Consider the following 22892-nt stretch of genomic DNA (forward strand, 5'->3'; position numbering starts at 1 on the left):
TCATAATTTACACAAATACGTAAGACTGGACAGCAGTTTTAAAACTGTCCAGGTTGTCCACAGTTGTGATGTTAGCTGGTAGGTTGTTCCAATAAGGTAACAGTTCTTGAAAAGAATGAATGTTTGTACGCATTAAGTCTGCAGTGATAAGTGACGAACTTTACCGAGTTTGTGTATCTTGTTGATAGTTGTGGGTGGTATTCAACTGGTACAGCCACCAGGTTATTAAACACTTTATACATGAGAATTAAGTTCGCACACTGACGACGTTGTTCAAGTGTTGGCCATTTTAGTTCGTGTAGCATTGATGTTACGCTAGATGGGTTATTACAATTGAATGGTTTATTCATGACGAATCTTGCCGTGTTCAGTTGTATTTGTTCAAGTTTCTTTGATGTATTAAGTTGTTGGGGATTCCAAATTGGTGACGCATATTCCAGTTAAGGTCGAACCAAAGTTTGATAAGCTCTTTCTTTTACTGTGGTCGGGCAATGTTTTAAGTTCCGTTTGATAAAACCAAGAGTACTAGTGTAACAATCATGACGAGTTACGGCCCTTTAATACAGGAACGCCATTTGCACGTGAAGTGAACATACGTAAACAATACGTTGCACTAGGAACTATATGTTTTTTTAAGGTTAGTTTGCTAAATATTCTTTTGTAAATAATGATTTGAGCATTTCTTTGATGTCATTGTAATGTAAAGTATCAATAGTTTCTACTACAATGTTTTAATTGACATTATTTGTAATGCGGACTATGTAATCTATATAACAATATTAGCAGGTGCTCGTTTCTGTATAATTGTATTGTAAGTTTGATAGCCAATCATAAATAGCCGTAAGAGGGCGTTGTTGTGCAAAGCATATATAAGCAGAGGAATTCAAGGTGAGTTTTAGTTTTTGTTGGTGGAAGTCAGAGTGTCAACATCTAATCTTGGAGCTTTGAAGTTATACCTGCTATATATATTATCTGTGATCCGTGTTCTCTAGGGGGCAACGCTACCGGAGAGGATTACAGATTTTTATATAGTAGAAAGTAAACCGGGCTGCAGGATATTTGTTGGATAATTGTTTGGAAATAAATAAAACAGAAACTTAGTAAATATAAGCATAGTATAATAAGTAGGCATTGAGACGGGTTATATGTTTGAGAGGCTCGAGACTAGGCATAGAGACTAGGAAAGATTTGGGATTGTAAACAAATATATCAATATTGTGTATTGTTTATCTAATATTTGTTTAATTCAAGTTGATTAATTTATATTCCAATCATTTTGAAATCATTGGTCTTCAATCATTTAGGTAAGGAAACCTAGAGGAAAATTATTAATATAATATATTGATTATAAATACGTATTTAAGCTCGGTACACGTTACACTAGAAGCTTTTGCTGTGATTGAATCGATGTGTAGGTTGTATTTCAGAGTATCTGCTAGTTCAACTCCCAGATATGGATGGTTTTTAACAACATGTAGTGATTGATTTTTCAGTCTATTCAATAAGAGCTGGTCTATTCAATAAGAGCTAAGGTCTGGTTCCCGGATTCGGGAGTTTCCCTTGTATCTTATGGCTGTCTCTTTCTCTTTAATGTATACAATGTTTGCCTGCTTAGAGTGATCGTAAACGATTTTAAAGCAGTATGATGTAGAAGTAGAAAATTATATCCGAAAATAATTATCCAAATATGCATACAGTTAAGCAAAAAATTACGTTTTATTTCATCATTATCATCTCAAGAACATATTTCAATTGACATGATGTAAAACCCAGCAATAGCCTTCTAGGGAATAATTACCTAATTGCCTGCAATGTTCAAAATTACAATGTTTTCCAAGATCCGGCAATTCTGCCATTGTTGTTGTTGTTGAGTGTTGTTGTTGTTGTTGTACATAGCTTAACCTTAGTATCGAATTTAAGGAAACTACAAAAAAATGGTCAGAATAACAGAAATATTTAATGTAATGTTAATTTTTTGATAACAAAGTAAACAAAACGTATAGCTAATATAGGATACCTTTAGATACTCGATTAGTGAAAATTCGAAACTAATATGTGCAATATTTTCGTTACTACTGTAAACAATATGGCGGATGAACAAGTGCTCTGCTGATTGGCAAAACAAGGAGAAAATGGCCCTTATGAAAAGAAGAGATATGGCTATCCGGCCATTTCATAGTGCAGATGCTAGAAATACATCATTTAAATGTAATTAATTTGAAATAAGGCGCTACCTATGGCGCAGAAAGCCACGTAAATTATCCTCGACTACCGTATATACAGTATCAAAAATTAATATGAAATTAGGCAAAGCCTATGAACGGGGAAGTCGTTATTTAAAATATTCCTTTCATTCCTTCCGTTTTAAAGGTGTCATTCGGTATTACACGCACTGCTTCCGTTTTCACTCGGAACACTCGACGATTATTATTCATCCGAAAAGTTGAGATTTGGTACGTTATCGGAATACCCCGCCTATTATCATTGAGTTACATTGTAAATGGCGGTGCCCGACTAGAACTGACACTGAAAATTTCGTTGATAGGTATAGAATTCTATATATTTTTTAATTGTTTTTTATTTGATTTTCTTTTAAATATACACGTGTAGTCTATAGCCGGGCAAGCCAAAGCCCGGACCCGCTTCGCGGGCCCGGTCTTTGACTTCCCCGTATTAGTCTAGCTTAAACTGTTAAATATAGATCTCTACATTGTAAATGGTGAACATTAACTTTTGACTTTGGTAATATGAGTAGAAATACATTTCAAATGTGATTGCTTAAAACAATACATTATTGCAGTATTATATTGAACTGTTCCTAATATTTCTGCGCTTGGAAAAACAGTGAAGATACCAAAGCTGTATCTAATATGAAATTAGGTGCTACCTATGGCGCCGAAAGCTCTTATGATTTAATTAAGCATAACATGTTTAGTGTACATGTTAACCAGATCTATCATGCATTTCGTTAATAAGTAAATGGAGGTATTTTGTAAACAGAAACGAATAAATTGGTGGTGTTCAACCTATCATCGCAAGAGGGACCACTGCGCATGCGCCGGCGTTTGGGTCCGCCATTTTCTGTTAATCTCTAATTCACATTTGTTGTTTTTACGTTATTTTTAATGTGCTTATTTATCAAAAAGGATTTAAAAGTAACTTTTTACATTTATCATCGTTCCTATAGTTCTTATGAATGAAATAAATGTTTATTTTCTGATTTTGTACATCATTCTTTCACCGGAAGTGTTATTTAGCATGCGTCTGCTAGCAATAGTCTGAATTAAGTAGACGCTCATTAAAAGCGCTCTGATATCTATATTTAGCTCAAAAGGATTTCAAAATGGCAGCGCCCAGTTAACTAAGGATTTTTTCACAGCTCATTAGGTATAGGATCTATATATTTTTGAAATTTTCATTTACTTTTAATTTAATTTCATTTCAATTGATACGCGTCATACATGTTATCTAAGAGCTCTATAGCCCTCGCGGGGCCTTTGGCCCCGCTCCGACTTTCCGCGTAATAATTAAAAAAAGAAATTAACACCAAAGTGACTGATATTCCTTCATAAATGTGTAATTTATATATTTTATGATAATCTTTGTTTTCATTTTTTTTCAGTACCAAAGTTAGAGAAACCACCAGCAATTGATTATGACAAGCTGAGAGAACTCTGTAGTATAGATGGACTCAAAGATGTTCAGTAAGAAACATTCTTGCACTCCTAGCTTGACTTTTCGCAGAATTGGGAGGCTATATTAGTTTTCTTTGCATCTGAGTGTCGAAACACTTTGGTTAAGATTTTTACTTTTTGCACTTGTACATTATCTGTCATGAACAGGCTCATTTATGTCAAGCCTGCAATTTTCATGTAGTGCTATTTTCATTGCTTCCGAAGGAATCAAGGCATTTTCCAGATATTGAAATAGCATGACTTGTGTATAGAAATTTTAGAACATCTTTATTATTACTTTACATGATATACAAGACATGTTAAACAGTTGATCCAAATATTGATCTTGAATTATTCTTGACCTTACTGGGTACTTTGATTCAGTTTGTCTCATATATGTATTGTATGCACAATTTAATTTTAGCATAATATGATCAAGTTTAGTTTCATAAGTAGTGTATATAACATTAGGATCATTTGATCCTGATCCTGATCTTCAGATTCTTTGTGAACATGGGGCCTGGTTTCAGTATAAAATTAATCTTTAACATAATATTTATGTATTAATCAGGAATGGCGTCTCACAGACATCAGATGAGGCACATGAAACATTTATGCAGAGTTACAAATCAGTTTTTGTGCAGAAACCAAAGAAATTAGGATTTCCTATACACTCTGAACAAAGGTATGACCTGTATACATACATTTTATTTACATTTTTCACAAAAATGTAACAAATATTTTTCTTTTTAAATTTACCTTCTTTTTTAACGGTTGTATTCATGTCTATATATGTTTTAAAGAATATATATCTAGTAATAAATGCATGGATAATCATAAATCTTTGAAGAAATAATGTGTGTGTGTATTTGCGTTTATTTATACTCGCCACCGGTCGCCCATATGGGCGAGTCCTCCAGAAGAGATTAGTCATTTTATTTTTTTGGAGGATAGTGCAATTACAGATACAGAAAGATGCCCCAATTCCAGAAGCTTCTCCTGGTTCTTTAGCGTGCCGAGTGTTTAAGCACCCATACACGGGACCTCGATTTAAAGTCTCATCCGAAAGACTGATTTTAGTAATTTTAGTTGGCCAGCCCGGGAATCGAACCCACAATGTCGAGATTACAAGTCTCGCGCTCTAACCGATTGAGCTATGCGGGCTGGCTAGGAAATAATAAATTTTTGCAAATATTTATATTTCCACCAATTTTTAATGCAGTCAAGTTTACAGTTTATATTCTTCATGATTATTATGTACCCCTACTGTTTAGTATTTTTAATGCCTCAACAATTTATTATTTTTAAACATAATTATTATTAACTACCCTGTTAAATGCATCTGGCATGTTTTTTTATACCGCACTGTTTATTACCTCCCTTTTTACTCATCATTTCTGCATTATTTTTTGTTTTTCAGGGAGCAGCTAAAATCTTCTATGCTCAGCATAACCCATAATGCAACAGGTAACTATTTTGCCATGTTGAAACAATGAATACCACATTGAATCTTTTAGTTTTGCAATACAAAGATTACAACATCATATTCCATTGTTAAGTGTATATCTGTATTAGTTCAGGTCCCAGTATTATAACTAATCTCTCGTCAAGTGACCATCTGCTAATCTCCCATGATGGAATCAGCAGTAAGAGACAAATGACCATCAGACTCAGTGCCAGAGATCAATTGCCACTTTGCAGTGGTGGAGTGGTTAACACTTCGAAAAAGTAATCTAAGTATTGCTGACAACATGGGTTCAAACACTGTCAGGTCAAGCTATTGTTTTCTTGAGCAAGACACTTCATACTATTGCTTAATACTGGTTGGTTCCAGGAACAGATTCAAGAGTATTTCAGTAGCTTATAGATTGCAACAAATCTATCTAAAATAATTAGTATAAACTATTACATATACTCCTGTACGAAATTTTACTCCTGTAATTTTGCCTAAAATACACCTGTTTTTCTGTTAAAAATTACAGCTGTATTTTTCTTCAGTTTTGATAAACATATAGCAAATTACACCTGTTTTTTCAAAAATACACCTGTTTTACACCTGTACTATGAACGAAATATGTAAATTAACTGTTTTTTTCTATGGGTCGAAAATACAGTTGTACTGTTTTACAGCTGTTTAAAATACAGGTGTAAAATTTTACAGGTCTAAAAATACAGGTGTAAAAAATGTTCAGCTCAAAAATACAGGCGTAAAATTTTACAGGTTAAAAATAAAATACAGGTGCCCTTATTGTTTAAGGGATGAAAACCACACATAAATGCAAACATACTTGGCATGTTTGGTGCAAATATCTTTTTCATTGGGATATATACACTTTGGTCAGAAATTTTGTGCATTTGTTGCTACTCAATCTTTAAAAATAAGAAATGGTTGAGGAGAAAATATCTTTTTACAAGATTAAGGTATAAATAGCAGACATTATACAATCACAATAGTTCACAATGGCACTCTGTGCTAAGGTGAGCAGAAATATCACTGAACTAGAATCACTATCACTAAAGATGGGGATAAATATAAGAAATTTTCACTTTGTCTTAAATGGATTACTATATTTTATTACATTCTGTTACAGTCTTACACTACTGATACTGCATCAATAAAATCCAAGTCATGAATAACACTGCAGGCATATCCTTTCATTTGAAGAAAAATTCACAAATGCTAATAAAGTTTTTTTTCTTGTAAAAATTTATTGCCAGTATTTGCCAAATTAATGTCTACATATATAGGTACTTGGAATAAAGCCTTTGCAAGTGTTTTCTCTTCTTAACTGGTCCCTGTCATTGTGATTTAAGATCCTGTTTAAAGCAGCTTCACCTGAATCAAATAAAACATCAATAGTTTATCATTAAATGAATACTAAATGATAATCATGTAACTTTCAATGCTTGCATTTTGTACTAATGTCATCAATGCACATATTCAGTGCCTGACCAATTCATTTTTTTAAATACGTACCAATTAACTTCAACCTATATAATTATGTTTTGACAATTAATGAATACATGTATTAATTTTCCTACATAATGCATTGCCTGATAAAAGATATTTACTGAGCTGTTTCTATTAGTGGTAAACTGGTAACTTAACTTTAATTATGAATTAAGGTAGACTTATTTTGTTTAACCATGAATTTCTGTCAAAACTATTCTAATTAGTTCAACTACAATTTTGTTTTACCATGTCTGTTTTAGTCCTTTGCTTTGTTTCATGTAGATCAACGTCTCTGGGGGGTGTACTGTGACCTTTAAGAACAAAATTCATAGTTCATTATAAAAGATATGAAAATAAATTATGACCTATTAATTAGAAGTTAAGTATAAATGTATTTAATATCATCTATTGAAGACTTTATTCAAAAATATAAAGCTGCGCTGAGTTAACAGTCAATATTGTAGTACATGTATCTAATTAAATGCTATTGGTGACAAACTTTACATTTAAAAATTATTTTCCAAATGGGTAAATAGAATGTAAAATATTATTTTTTTTGAGAATAAAGTTGATAAAAATAATTGCTAGCAGACCTGAAATAATACTTGTTTTTTGCATAAATGTATCCAAAAGTTATTACCTGATTTTTTATGATTCTGGTTTTCATCTTCTTGTCCAAGATTCAAATTTCATTTGCAACCAGCATATCCCATAATCCAGAATATTGTCATTTTCATTAACAAGACTGTAGCTTGAAAAGTTTAAGAATTTACACCCAAACATTTTATACAAAATATTGCCTGGAAAATTGCTTATATCTCCACAATTTCTTAATTATCAATAAGATCCTTTGTGATACATGAGCACTATTTCCACAAATACCTCAGATTTCAAATTTTACAACTGTAGAACTGGACTGATTCATCATGCATAATGTTAAACAGGGATATTCCACAAATCAAAGCACCCATCATTTTACTTTCACAATCATATAGACATATGAGAAAAAAAAGTGTAATGTAGAATTTCAAATTCATAATAAGTTTTTAAAGATAACTTTGCAATTTCCTTCTAAACAGACTTCATTTAAAATCTATAAAGTTGTTTCCCCCAAGAAAAAATCAAATGGAAGAGTCTGGACTGTAGCAGAATTTATGGTGGAAAACAGGTGGTTACCATTATCAGACTGGTCAGTGCAAGGTGTAAAATCAGTGAGTTGTGTAAAATCATTGTAGAGTAGTAGAGGCAGTGTTTGTTTATTTATCCTACTTAACAGGTCATTTATATTACAAACTAGATTGAGAGAGCTTAATGTATGAGTTTATTTCATACACAATTAACTTTACAGAGTGAAGAATAACTCATAATGTCTGCAAATTTGGAGTCTTGAATAAGAACATGTACCAGTTTGTTGTTGTTATAGTTTTTGTTGTTGTTCTTTTTATACTTAAAAGAACAACAAGGACAGGCCTATGTGAACTATCTCATATATTTTAAAACTAAATAATCATATACAGTGTACAATGTACATGTATATTCAAATTTAGATAGCACTCTTAGTTCAAAGTTGCTTACATTATGAATGTTAAAAATTAAATCCTAAGTGTATAAATAATGTGCATGCAGTCTGTACAATTGCATCAAAGATATTAAAGTATTTAAATAACAATTTCTCTAAAAGATTTTCTAAGTGTGTATTGTACATCTGTATCATTGAAAATACAGTTGTAGTTTTGGACTTAGATTATTTTCAGCATAAAATATCAGCTCAATATTTTCTAAGTATCAGAATTGCATGTGTACATCTAAAACACAGGTCTTGTCTCAAAAATACACCTGTAAAATTGTTAAAATACACCTGTATTTCTTAGTCAAAATGTCAAATTCAGCAAACACAGGTCCCTAAGACCTGTATTTTTACAAAAACAGGTGTTTTTCAGTCGTTTTACAGTTGTAAAACAGGAGTTTTTTTCGTACGGGCTATAAATTATTTTTACTAATTGCCACAGAGAATTTTTGCCCCATCCCAGGAATCTTACCAGCAAGACACTTTATACTCATTGCTTAGTACTGGTTGGTTCCAGGAATGGATTCTAGAGTGTTTCAATATGCTTTTAGCGTCCTGCCCCAGAATCATACCAGCTACACGTGGATTACAACAAATTAGATGCTCTCCCTATTGAGCCATGCTGGCAGCTTGTGCATCATGTTGATAGATTGTCAATACCAGAAGTATATAACCATTGATCCTTTAGTGAAGTTCCACTGTAATTAAAGTCTTGTCAAATAGACTATCAGTAATTTTATTCGGAAAAGTGTCAAATGATGTGGTTGGGTTAAATGTTGAACCCTCGCTTTCTTGATTTTTAGTAACCTTAATATAAACTATTTGTTTCTCTATTTATCTATTATTTGTTATTCATTGGTTTCAAGATAAAAAAAAGATCACTACTCGTTATTACTGTTGACAATGAATATAATTATGCTTACATCACAAGAAGGAGAATGGTCACTTTAATGACTTTAAAGATTTACATTTATATTACTGTTGCAAATACTTTGTGATTTTGTAGGTAAAACAATGGAGAGTGACAAGAAGAAAGTGAAGAAGGAATGGCCGATAGATAAAATAACACATGACATAAGAGATTACATGCCACTTCTACATAAACAAAGAAAAACCAAAAATCCTGCTTTAATCAGGGAACAAAACATTAAAACTTTACGTAGACTAAGTAGAAAACTGTAAGTATAGTATTTAAGATAGCATGAGTTACTTCCCTTTATTTATAGGAAAAAGTTTACCATAATGGAGTTTGAACATGGTAGTAAATTTAACCTTAATAACTGGGCCAGGATACAATATTGTTATTCTGTCCAAGAATTTACCAAATATATTTGATTTTATAGGTTATGTCTTTTATTTAACAAAGAAAACATAATTATTGACAACAACAAATATCATTGTTTCATGCTAATAAGATGAATTTCTAGTGTAGAAACAAATATAACATCTCATAAATTTAAAATGATAAGGAGTGTAATTACAAAATGTGAACTATATAGAAATAAATGAAAGAGATACTGTTAGAAATTGCTCTGACTTTTCTGTAAACCAAATAGTTTCTGTCTTATGCTGTATTGCATGTATAGTGTCTTTAAAACTGTGTTTCAGTATTAACAGTACATCCCTAATAAAGATAATAAAATTTGTTACAGGAAACACCTATACAGTTTGAACAAACATTTTTTTTATATATATATATTTTTCAGGCCATTTCAAAGAACTGCCTCAGACAATGATGAAATCTTCAACATTTTACGAACAATTTCATTCTTCAAAGAAAATGTTCCTGAACATATATTAAAGGAATTGTGCGTAGTTGCTGTACATGAAACATGGAAAGATCCAGAATTTACTAGTAAACTTTTAAACTTCTTAACAAAACAAAACATCATTTTGTGATAAAGATGATCACTGTTTAGGAAGCTGCGGTCAAACAGCTTAATAGCATAAAATTTGAAATTCTTACATAGATCATTAGTGAAGCACATAATATGGAGCACGGAAGGGCACCTGAGGTCTTCCTCCACCAGTAAAGCTGGAACGTCACGATATGACCTATACTGTGTCGATGTGACGTAAAACCCAAAACAAACAAACATAATATGGAAAAATCTACAAAATTTTATTAAGTAATACACTAATCTAATTAAATTGAATATTGATTTTCTGTACAATTCTAAGCTTAATGATTTGATTGAAAAGCGTAGTAATGCTTTTCTATGTTAGGCCATTTTGCACATTGCACAATAGAAATGATTATTTTGGAGAAAAAAACGGGGTGATTTTTGGAATGATCTGAAAATTAGCACACAAGTCATTGATCTAGACCTACATGAAATGGTAACCTTATCTTTAAAAAGATATTTCCTAATTCCTGTTATGCCAAAAATCTTCATTGGAGTCCCATGAATATTAGAACATTTATAATTAATATATCAAGTGGCACATTGCAATCATTTAACTGTTGGAATGATTCTATTATTTGAGGAACAAAATATCCTACCTCATGTCAAACTTAAGCCAAAATATTTTGAGGTACCAAAGTTAAGATTCTGAAATATTTTCATTTTTGGTCAGAATCTCCCTTGTATGAGAGGAGACATGGCTCATACACATAACAGCACAATATCTCAATGCATTGTACAATTAGTTGAAATAAGAACTCTCTCTATTAATAAAACTGAAAAAATTTGCATGTATTCATTATAGTATTAATACATGTATTACAAAAAAACTGAAGTAGAAAAATAATACAGTCCAGTCAGGCATATCTAATACTAGAAGACATATGAATATGATAGGATAGTTTTCTTGAGTACCAGTGTTTGCCTGTCCTGATGTTTTAAATTGTACAGTGATCACAAATGTATGATACAGTATTAATAAATATTTCTTACTTTTATTCACAAAGATAATTTTGGCTAATCTGTAGTCTGAAGTTTTCATTATTTATCAAATTTTCAAATTAGAATCTAAAACTTTTTAATGCAAGTTTGAATAGTTATGTTGTTTTCCTCTTTCTACAGTTTTTGGAAATACAGGGTTACATTTGGTATTAAACGGGATTGTTAACCCAGTAACAAAACCATGGCTTAATGAAGATGACGGCCAAAGTCTCCGTACTCCTACTCCATTAAGTGACTTATCAACCACAGAGGTAGGTTTTAAATAAGTTTATGTGCCACAGAGGTAGGTGTTTAATTAGTTTATGTGCCACAGAGGTAGGTGTTTAATTAGTTTATGTGCCAAAGAGGTAGGTATTTAATTGATTTATGTGCCACAGAGGTAGGTGTTTAATTAGTATATGTGCCACAGAGGTAGGTGTTTAATTAGTTTATGTGCCACAGAGGTAGGTGTTTAATTAGTTTATGTGCCACAGAGGTAGGTGATTAATTAGTTTATGTGCCACAGGGGTAGGTGATTAATTAGTTTATGTGCCAAAGAGGTAGGTGTTTAATTAGTTTATATGCCACAGAGGTAGGTGATTAATTAGTTTATGTGCCACAGAGGTAGGTGTTTAATTAGTTTATGTGCCACAGAGGTAGGTTTTTAATTGATTCATCCACCACACAGGTAGGTTTTCAAATGCATCAAGTGTTAATTGCAAATGTTTACTCGTCATTTGTATTTATTGTGTTAAACAGAGGGAAGAGAAAAATCATGGTATCAGTAGGTTAACCATATGAATTCGTAGTTTACCAGAATTGTTCCTCATAAGTACATCTGTGCTGTTTTAGAACATGAAAATAAAACAAGAAACCATGAATGTAAAAATACTTTAAAAATAGTTAATAGAGTATGATTAAGCCTAATACCTATTGCATCATATATTAACTAAAGGTAATCTGTTTGATGATGTATTTTTCTACTAAAATAACTTTATGTAGAACACTGGACTTTCAAGGTTAAAGAGAGGTAACAGCCGGGTTCAAACCCCAACAATTGTGAGGTTTTCTTTCTGCTTCCTCAATCTGAATAACTCTTGCATGGATTTGGAATAAAATTAAAGGCCCTACATAGGTGAACATAATAAAAATCTTGTGTTACTGAAATTATTTCCTTGATAATTCTTACATTATCCAGGGTCTTGTTTTACTTTTAAGCACTGAAAAGAGTTCTACTGACAGTTCTTATCACAAAATAAATCCACAATTTTTATGCCCCCACAAAGTAGGGAGCATATAGCGTTGCACTTGTCCGTCCGTCCGTACGTCTGTTTGTAATTCCCGAAATCTTGTAAATGCAACTCCTCTTAAACCTGATGACAGATTTTGCTTAAACTTTCAGGGATAAACAACCTTAATGTGTAGATGGAAGTAAAGGAAGGAATTTTTGCTGCAACCAAATTTAACAGAATTATGGCCCTTTGTTTTTTTTTCACTATATACAATATAGAAATTTTGTGAATGCAACTCCTCTTAAACCGGATGGCAGATTTTGCTTAAACTTTCAGGCATGAACAACCTTAATGTGTAGATGGCAGTAAAGGAAGGAATTTTTGCTGCGACTAAATTTAACAGAATTATGGCCCTTTGTTGATTTTTTCACTATATACCATTATATGTTGTCAGTGGGGGCATTCGTGTCCTTTGGACACAGTTCTAGTTGACAATTAGACTTGCACTGTATTTACTTGTATATTGTGGCAAAATATTCAAATATCCTAAAATTTTATTTTATTTGTTGTAGATAAAAGTTGGTCAATGTTTTGGAACACTTCGTAAAGTAGATGGAAGAGGGGCTAGCTCAAAGTAAGTAAATTTTAATTTATATGATGAATGTTTTAAAAGTTGACCCAGATTTTGATACAGAAAAATAATGTCTACATTAATTATACTTTATGAAGCTGATCACATTTGTGTGAGATTTACATAGACTTGATAGTGTTAGTACTTGAGCTGCTTTTGTGATGTGTGTCTTAATTTTCCAAGTGATGTTTTTAAATTACATATGTGTTCTGCTGGCTCAACTAAATAGGGAGAGCATCAGATTTGTAATGGCTTGATCCTCCGGCAAGGTGAAACTTATTTGTGACAATTAATCTGGAAAATTGACGCTAATGGTCATTGTTTCTAACAGCAGGTTCAGAAATCATGTTAGAATAGTAGTTTGGTCAGTCACAAAGAAATTAGAAATTACACGGTACTGATAAGTTATATCAGGAAGCTGGTCAAATGGACTGATGACAGAGATATGACCAAAGAATGTTATTAACCAGATAAACAAACAAACAAAAAGTTCATTATGTTAACTTCCCTTTTAGATAATTGCTAATAATAATTTTACCAAAGACATGAACAAAATCTGATTTTTCTTAAGTAAAGATGCCACTTTAGGCTTGGATAAGCAGCATTTTATCATTTCTTTTATTATTTTCCAGGGTTTACAGTGTGGTAACAGCAGACAATAATTGTGAATTTCTCAAAATTCCTTCTGCAGATTATGCTAGAGTAATAGAGGTTAGCTATTACAATATCTAAATTACTATATTTGTACATTTTCATCATGTATATAATTTAAAACTATAGAAAAAATACATATAAAGATATTGTAACTTTTGTATGTCCCCAACTTTTGTAATGTCCATAACTTTTATAATGTCCTCAATTTTCATAAGTCCATAATTCCCATAATTATGTCCTCATTTTCCATATGTCCTAATTTTCATAGGTCCTCAATTTTCCTATGTCCTGAAATTCAATATGTCCTCAATGTCAATATGTCTTCAACATCTATAAAAATGTTAGTCAACTTCTATATATCCTTAGCATTTATATGTTCTTAAATTCTATAAGTCCTCATTCACTATATATTCACAACCTCAGTATATCCTCCTATTTTAACATGTCCTCAATCTTCTAATGACCTGAATTCAATATGTCTCCAATTTCCATATGTCCTCAATTTTTCTATGTCCTAAGTTTTCTTATCTCAATCTCTGTTAAAATGTTTCTCAACTTCTATATACCCTTTGTATTTAGATGTTCTCAAATTCTATATGTTCTCATTAACTATATTAACAATGTTTACCCACTTTTGTCAGGATAATTTACTATATTGTATTTGATAATGTAAATCTTGAAATTTATATTGTATAATGTTAACATTGATTTGTTTTCAGCAAATAAAACAGAGAGAACATACAGAGAAGGTAAACTTGTTGTTATCATGTGGTCAGTATAAACTATGGCCAAGACAACCACTACTTCAAGTGGCAGAACTTATTGAATGGATTAGCTACCCACCTAATACAGGTAAATATCTACCCACCTAATACAGGTTAATATATCTGCCCACCTAATACAGGTTAATATATCTGCCCACCTAATACAGGTAAATATCTACCCACCTAATACAGGTTAATATATCTGCCCACCTAATACAGGTAAATAATTACCCACCTAATACAGGTTAATATATCTGCCCACCTAATACAGGTAAATAATTACCCACCTAATACAGGTTTATATATCTGCCCACCTAATACAGGTTAATATATCTACCCACCTAATACAGGTTAATATATCTACCCACCTAATACAGGTTAATATATCTACCCACCTAATACAGGTTAATATATCTGCCCACCTAATACAGGTAAATAATTACCCACCTAATACAGGTTAATATATCTGCCCACCTAATACAGGTAAATATCTGCCCACCTAATACAGGTAAATATCTACCCATCTTATACAGGTAAATATCATAACAATAATAATAGGAAAGAGCTATGTATTCAAAGACCAATCAACTAAACTTAAGAAAAGAACCAAAATAACCATCTTTTTGCTTGTGTAAAACAATGTAATTGATGAACAATTGTAAAATCTCATCATCAAGATGCATGACATATTATTATATGTTTCTTAATATTTTTAATAGGGATGGCAACGAGTAACCCGTTAACCGAGTACTCGATCGAACGTCCGAATATCGGTTAACAAAATTGATATTCGATTACTCGGAAAAAATATATAATTTCTATTTTTTACGATTTAGAAAGATTGGTGTGTTAGTTCAGAAATTCGGAGATGGGCATGTATCTTCATAAATACCCGTTAAATGCAATCAAAACATCCTTGCAGAGGTGCGAAAAGATATCATAAATTTAACGAGGCGATCAACAGTTTGACACGCGCACCTGTGTCGCTTATGTCATCCAGCCTCTTATGATATTTAATTGCCTTTAATTGTGTAACAGCTTGTAGCGGATGTAACTGTTTTGAAAACAACAAAGGGTCGATTGCTATTATGAATGTAAGAAAAAAGTTTACTAGTATTTAGACCCCTTTTAACCTTTTGTTGCCGCCGATCAGTCTATATTATTTCAAGTAAAGAAGATATATGAACTGTTTATACATGTTTTAAACTTGATATTGCATTAATTAAAATGTTGTAAAATATAATGTTATTGAATTAATTTTATTAAATTTGACTCCCGTGCAGTCCTATTTATAGTTTCGAATTCTATGAATTTAATTAGAAAACGAAAGTAGCATGCGGATGGTGTTGATATTGTGAGAAAACTTTGAAGATCACTGGAAATCATCGAAGTAACCGAGTACTCGATCGGAAAAATGACCGAGTACTCGAGTATTGATTTTTGTATTCGTTGCCATCCCTAATTTTTAATAAGAAAATAGGTTACAATCATCACTTTGATATAAACTTAATTAAAATTATTATTATTATTGTTTTAGCTCAAGATGGCATAGTTAAACATATTATATATTGTAAAAATATTACAGTGATTGTGATTATAGACACTATTTATGTTTTATACACTGTATACATGTTACAGTAATTGTGATGGGTTATATGGCACCATTTATATATTTCATAATTATAGTGTGTATTGATACTACATTGAAAGGAAGTGTTTGTTTATATTACAGTGATTGTAAGTGATTGGTTATATGGCTCTATTTGAATGTTATACATTGTATATTTATATAACAGTGAGTGAAGGTTATATGGCACCAGTTATATGATTTACATTGCATATTGATATTACAGTATTTGTGATTGAGGGTTATATGGCACTGTTAAGATGTTATAAAATGTATCTATATGGCAGTGATAATGAGTGATGGTCACATGACTATTTATATGATTTACATTGCATATTTTATATAACGGTTATTATGAGTAAGGGTTATATGGCTATTTAAATGTTATACATTGTATTTTTATATAACAATGATTGTGAGTGTATGTTATATGGCACCATTAATATGTTATATATTGTATATGTTCGTGCCTGAAATAATGAATAATGCACGGAAGGGCACCTTAGGTCTTCCTCCACCAGTAAAGCTGGAATGTCGCGATATGACCTATACTGTGTCGATGTGGCATAACCCCCCCCCCCCCCCCCAAAAAAAAAAAAAAAATATATGTATGTATATTCATATTACAGTGATTGTGAGTGAAGGTTATATGACCCCATTTATATGTTATATATTGTATATACATAACTCAGTTATTGTGGGTGAGGGTTATATGGCTCTATTTAAGTGTTATACATTGTATATTTATATAACAATTATTGTGAGATTGTGAGTGCATGTTATATGGCACCATTTATATGTAATTTAATGGATATTCATGTTACAGTGGTTGTGAGTGTAGGTTATATGGCACCATTTATATGTAATATATTGTATATTCATATTACAGTGATTGTGAGTGTAGGTTATATGGCACCATTTATATGTTATATATTGTATATTCATATTACAGTGATTGTGAGTGAAGGTTATATGGCACCATTTATAGGGTTTATAAAGACTGGAGAATGCCATATACTACGAATGGTGGAGGTCATGCACACACTTTCAAATGGCAAAAGGGTAATGCACTGATAATTTATATGTTTTAAAATAACTACTTTTATAAACACACCAGTCACACAGAGAATGTGGGGAATCACAGACATATTATGCTATGTGTTCTCAAATTCACATGTTATTTCACTGGCAATGAATTCACTTGGTTCTGATCTTAGTTGATTTTTGCATAATATTCTTTTTATGGATTTGGAATTAATGCAAGCTTTTCCTTCATGATGTCTATACGTTCCAGGGCATTTTGTGGGTTTGATTTACTCCTTTTTTTTCTCTAAACGGTTTTTGCTTCTTTGTATGCTGTGGTATAATTTTTTACAGTGAAATATAAACTTACATTGTTTTATATCATTCCTATCTCATTTACATAATATTTTGCAATGTTTGATTAGGCATGTTTTGGTCTTCTGTTGGCCTTTCATAATTACTTACTTACTGTTGGAGTCAAATATGCAAATTGCACTTGCATATTTATCTAATAGTAGTTTTTTGACAAGGAGATTCCTTCAGAAGATAGGCATTTCTTATCTCAGGTTTGTGGTACTTGTTTGTTATTTCATTTGATAAAGTGTTTTCAAATGAAACATTTTGGAAAAAAGCAGCATTTTAGATTTTGGCAAGGTCATTTTTTTTCTTTTTTACACTTGTGTAGCAGCACAAACAGCACATTGTTAAACAGTTGAGAAACAACACAAACAAATTGTTCCACACTTGAGTAGTAGCATAAACACATTCTTCAACACTACAGTACAAACACAATGTTCCACACTGGAGTAACAGCATAAACACATTGTCCCACCCTTGAGTAACAGCACAATCACATTGTTACACACATAATTTTACAACACATATTATTACACTTTGGAGTTCCAGCATAAATACACTGTCACATATTTGAGTAACAGCATTAACAAATTCTTCCATACTGGAGAACATTTAACAGCACACACTGGATTTACAGCACAAAATACATTGTCACATACTGGAGTAACAGCATGAACACATTGTGACACTCTGGATTTACGACATTAGCACACACATCGTTTCACACTAGGCAATGGTGTATAAGCACAAACAAATCATTACAGACTGGTGTAATGGCACAAACACATTGTTACACTTGAGAGTAATAGCACAAACACATTGCTACACTTGAGAGTAATGTCACAAACACATTGCTACACTTGAGAGTAATGTCACAAACACATTGCTACACTTGAGAGTAATAGCACAAACACATTGCTACACTTGAGAGTAATAGCACAAACACATTGCTACACTTGAGAGTAATGTCACAAACACATTGCTACACTTGAGAGTAATAGCACAAACACATTGCTACACTTGAGAGTAATGTCACAAACACATTGCTACACTTGAGAGTAATAGCACAAACACATTGCTACACTTGAGAGTAATAGCACAAACACATTGTTACACTTGAGAGTAATAGCACAAACACATTGCTACACTTGAGAGTAATGTCACAAACGCATTGCTACACTTGAGAGTAATGTCACAAACGCATTGCTACACTTGAGAGTAATAGCACAAACACATTGCTACACTTGAGAGTAATAGCACAAACACATTGCTACACTTGAGAGTAATGTCACAAACACATTGCTACACTTGAGAGTAATGGCACAAACACATTGCTACACTTGAGAGTAATAGCACAAACACATTGCTACACTTGAGTCAGTATTTGCACCAACACATTGTTGCACACTTGTAACTGCACATTATATACATGTACACAAGTTAATGCACACTAAAGACATGCACAGATATACACAGACATACACTATCCTGGAAATTATGAAAGCTGCTGTTTTTCCAGTACTGGCCAGTGAGGAATACAAGGCCCCTTATGTTGCCATAGTGAAGTCAGGGGAGGCAATTATTATGAAACAAATCCTTGTTGTCATGTATGTGCCTGGTGGCAAAAAGGTTTGTATAATTCTCTTTGTGTATAAACTGTATACAACTTAATTTCTTTTACTGTTTTTGTTGAACTCTGATTGATGTGCTGGAATTATTTCAAAATTAAGCATTATTTTGATAATGAATTGAGACATTGGATGTGAAGTGTGTTATACTTTGACCCGAAAGTGAGAAACATTTCTGCCATTCTTGCATGGACTTGGACTTTACATTGAACCATTTTTAACACTTAACTGTTTGTAGTTTATCTTTGTATTGGGCTAATAATATTTGTGGTAGCTTGTCATAGGTTAAATTGATTCTTGTTGTACCAATTCATGCTCAGTTGTATTATAACACAAAAGATCATAGCAAGATGGTATCAAACATGGTTCCTTCTAATTTCACATTAATTGCCTTTGTCGGAAGTTTGTTGGATTTCTTCTATTCTTTGCTTTGATAGATAACAAACATATGAATATTGTTATGTTTTGAGCAAAATCATTCTGTGTTTACATCAAGTGTGAATGGACCATGTTATTCAATAGTTCTAATACCCAAGTGTGTTTGATTCACCTCCTCTGTTGTATTTTTGTTCAATTACATCAAAGTTGACATATAGTACTATATTAAGTGTTTTAATGCAGATATATTATTTTCTTTATATTCTGTTTGAATAAAGGTTTTCTATATGACATTTTCAATTTTTGAAAAATTATTGTATTTTACATAACACTCACACTGTAAAGATTGTATGATAACTTTCCAGCTGTTTTGATGAAGGTAGAACAAAGTCTCTCCTTTGTGCTTTACTTCAGACTCAATCATGCAGGCAGCCTAGTAGAGACTTCTTTTTATATGCCCGAAAGAATTTCTGGCATATTATGTAATACCCCCTGGCGTCCGTCCGTCCGTCTGTCCGTCCGTCTGTCTGTCCGTCCGTCCGTTAGCAATTTGGTTTCCGGAGCATAACTTAAGTTCCATTTGGCCCATAACATTCAAACTTCATAGGATGATTGCCCATATTGGGTAGAAGACCCCTATTGATTTTGGGGTCACAAGGTCAAAGGTCAAGGTCACTATCACCTTATAACTGAAAACAGTTTCCGGAGCATAACTTAAGTTTCATGTGGCCCACAACATTCAAACTTCATAGGATGATTGTCCATATTGGGTAGAAGACTCCTATTGATTTTGGGGTCCCAAGGTGAAAGGTCAAGGTCACTATTACCTTAAAATTGAAAACAGTTTCCGGAGCATAACTTAAGTTCCATGTGGCCCACAGTGTTCAAACTTCATAGGCTGAATGTCCATATTGGGTAGGAGACCCCTATTGATTTTGGGGTCACAAGGTCAAAGGTCAAAGTCACTATTACCTTAAAACTGAAAACAGTTTCCGGAGCATAACTTAAGTTCCATTTGGCCCACAATATTCAAACTTCATAGGATGATTGTCCATATTGGGAAGGAAACCCCTATTGATTTTGTGGTCACACGGTCAAAGGTCAAGGTCACTATTATTATAAAACTGAGAACAGTTTTCGGAGCATAACTTAAGGTCTATTTGGCTTACAATATTCAAATATCATAGGATGATTGTCCATATTGGGTGAAATACCCCTATTGATTTTGGGGTCACAAGGTTAAAGGTCAAGGTCACTATTACTTTAAAACTGAAAACAGTTTCCGGAGCATAACTTAATTTCTATTTGGCCCACAATATTCAAACTTTATAGGAGGATTGCTATTGGAAGGAGGTAATACTTTATTTAATTTATGTAATGTCTTACAAATGCTTCATCCTTAATATAAAAAAAAAACACTTTCGGGCATATAATGCTCCGCCTAGCGGTGCTCTTGTTTTCAATTGTATATATCTTATGGTACATATTGTATAAGTTTGGTTTCATTTTACTTCTGTCTATCTTGAGATATGACACCAGTGCTGAGGCATAATGGAAAATTCAAGGTTTTGTCAAATATACTAGTAAGTTATATGAAAAGTATAAGCATTTCTTGAAATATTTCTGATTTTATCAAAATGACAATTTTATGTTATTTAGGAGAAAAGAACAAAACAAGTTGTAATGGGAAGATTGGGAGCATCAGAATCATTTGCTGAACTCTCAGTTCTACTAAATGAACAGATCACATGTTCTGTTGTCACGGCAACAGAAATGACACTTGGTGTTATAAGACCTGAAAAAATCAAAGGTAAATTATAGCATTTGAACTAGATAATTAACAAATTTTATATATGAGAAGTACAACAAAGAATCATTGTAAATGCTTTTAATTTGCTTATATAAAATATGTAATTAAGATAGACAATGTGTAAATTGTAATTTTAGTAAAGCTCTGATAAAGAAATTTAGAAAATCAACAGTTGATAAAAGTCAAATATGATGTATTTTATAAACAAACTTAAATGTTAATTTCACAGATTTAGATGAGGTGACTATTCAACTTTTCAAACAGTCAAATAACAGAACATTTGGTGACCTTACAAAGGTAATAATGCTTGCCTTATTCAAAGATCCTGTAACTTTATGGTTTTATATCATAAATATGATGTGCAAATGAAGATTTATCAATATTGAAAGTTCCAAAAAGCATTATTTTTTAAGATATTACCAGAGTATTATTTCATGTAAATAAATGGAGGTTATTAGATTTTTCAATACAGTCTAAGCCAAATTTTTCAATAAGAAATGAATGCATATATTTTAATCATTTCTTATGTGTATAAACATTTGCAGTACATATTTAACATATTCTTGGATGTTTGGAAATTGTTATAGAAGAATAATTATATACATATTCATAAAATTTCACATAAGTGTTGTTACATCCTTCATTACAACATACAGGATCTTTAAACAATCTTTTTGTTTCCTTCTTTGTTGACAAGGTTACATAAAGGCATACTAAAAAATAGGGTTTATCTCAGTGGGAAATTCTAACGATGAAAAGTATTAAGAAATTTTAGGGTGGTCTTGCCTTTTTGAAAAAAATCAAATGTTGGCAAAAGGGCCAAACTTATAAAAAAAAAAAAACTAAACTGAAAAAAAGTACAAATTAAAGAAATGTGAAGGTGGGAAGACTTTTTTGAAAAGTGTTTAATTTATGATGTCATTGATGATGTATTGTATAATGCTGTTTCTGATGATTTCATTTTTTTTTAAAATGTCATTAATAATGCCATTCCTAATATTTTGATGATGTCATTTGAACTATTATTTTGATGATGGTTTTTAAATTATCATTTTGATGATATCATTTAAACTCCTATTTGATGATGTCATTTAAACTCTTATTTTGATGATGTCATTTAATCTATCATTTTGATGATGTCATTTAAACAATTATTTTCATGATGTCATTTAAACTCTTATTTTAATGATGTCATTTAAACTCTTATTTTGATGATGTAATTAAAATCTCATTTTGATGATGTCATTTTAATTTTCATTTTGATGATGTCATTTATGATGTCATATAATATTTGTTTACAGGATGATATACAAGAAGAGTATATGCAGCAGGAACTCAAGAGAGAGTGGAATGAGTTTAAACATGGTGTTCTATTGGACGTTATAAACTCACGAGGAATTAGACCTGGTTATGGGAAGTGGTCAAAATGAAACGGAACATGCCCAAAAATATATATAAAATATATGTCGGAGTACAAAATGAAAACAGCAACAAATGAAAGTCATTAATTATACAGGGTTCAATTTTATATTAACTTACCTTTGCTACTCAGGCATGTTCATGTATGTCATTAATGCACAGAGCTGTGAGATTTTATCCTTTGAGAGTGTCACTATGACAATGACAGCAACCTGTGATTTAATTACACACCTAGAGGATGAACCATTTATAAGACAGACTCCTGTTTAAGTCAGATTTTGTTTCTTAGG

At 32.0% G+C, this 22892-nt stretch overlaps 1 protein-coding gene and 1 long non-coding RNA gene across 3 annotated transcripts; one reads left to right on the top strand and one right to left on the bottom strand.

The window, feature by feature from the left end:
• The first annotated feature begins 2052 nt into the window (after positions 1 to 2052).
• LOC132725815 (cyclic nucleotide-binding domain-containing protein 1-like) lies at positions 2053 to 22854 on the top strand. Of its 2 annotated transcripts, none has more exons than XM_060711004.1 (14): positions 2053 to 2208; positions 3623 to 3704; positions 4246 to 4359; positions 5095 to 5141; positions 9201 to 9372; positions 9901 to 10049; positions 11221 to 11351; positions 12884 to 12945; positions 13575 to 13653; positions 14316 to 14448; positions 18887 to 18996; positions 21033 to 21183; positions 21413 to 21480; positions 22485 to 22854. In XM_060711004.1, the coding sequence occupies exons 1-14, from the start codon at positions 2094 to 2096 to the stop codon at positions 22611 to 22613; spliced, it is 1542 nt and encodes a 513-aa protein (XP_060566987.1). In that variant the 5' UTR covers positions 2053 to 2093; the 3' UTR covers positions 22614 to 22854. The 2 variants fall into 2 exon arrangements, with proteins under 2 accessions (XP_060566987.1, XP_060566986.1); XM_060711003.1 differs by lacking the exon at positions 18887 to 18996 and adding an exon at positions 16940 to 17049 and having other exon boundaries at positions 22485 to 22852.
• On the bottom strand, positions 6022 to 7744 carry LOC132725817 (uncharacterized). Its single transcript, XR_009625113.1, has 3 exons — positions 7268 to 7744; positions 6874 to 6938; positions 6022 to 6510 (listed from the first exon to the last, which is right to left on the bottom strand). It is a non-coding gene; the product is annotated as an uncharacterized LOC132725817 (long non-coding RNA).
• Positions 22855 to 22892: the final 38 nt, after the last annotated feature.

This window comes from Ruditapes philippinarum, unplaced genomic scaffold (assembly GCF_026571515.1).
Source record: "Ruditapes philippinarum isolate M1 unplaced genomic scaffold, ASM2657151v2 ctg1358_1_1_1_1, whole genome shotgun sequence".
NCBI lineage: Eukaryota > Metazoa > Mollusca > Bivalvia > Venerida > Veneridae > Ruditapes > Ruditapes philippinarum.

What these genes read in the sequence shown, in the direction of transcription:
- LOC132725815 (XM_060711004.1), top strand. Translation starts at nt 2,094, where the DNA reads ATGAACAAGTGCTCTGCTGATTGGCAAAACAAGGAGAAAATGGCCCTT. An exon ending in GTGACTTATCAACCACAGAG is followed by an intron (nt 11,352 to 12,883) that starts GTAGGTTTTAAA and finishes TATTTGTTGTAG; the next exon opens with ATAAAAGTTGGTCAATGTTT. An exon ending in ATGTGCCTGGTGGCAAAAAG is followed by an intron (nt 18,997 to 21,032) that starts GTTTGTATAATT and finishes TATGTTATTTAG; the next exon opens with GAGAAAAGAACAAAACAAGT.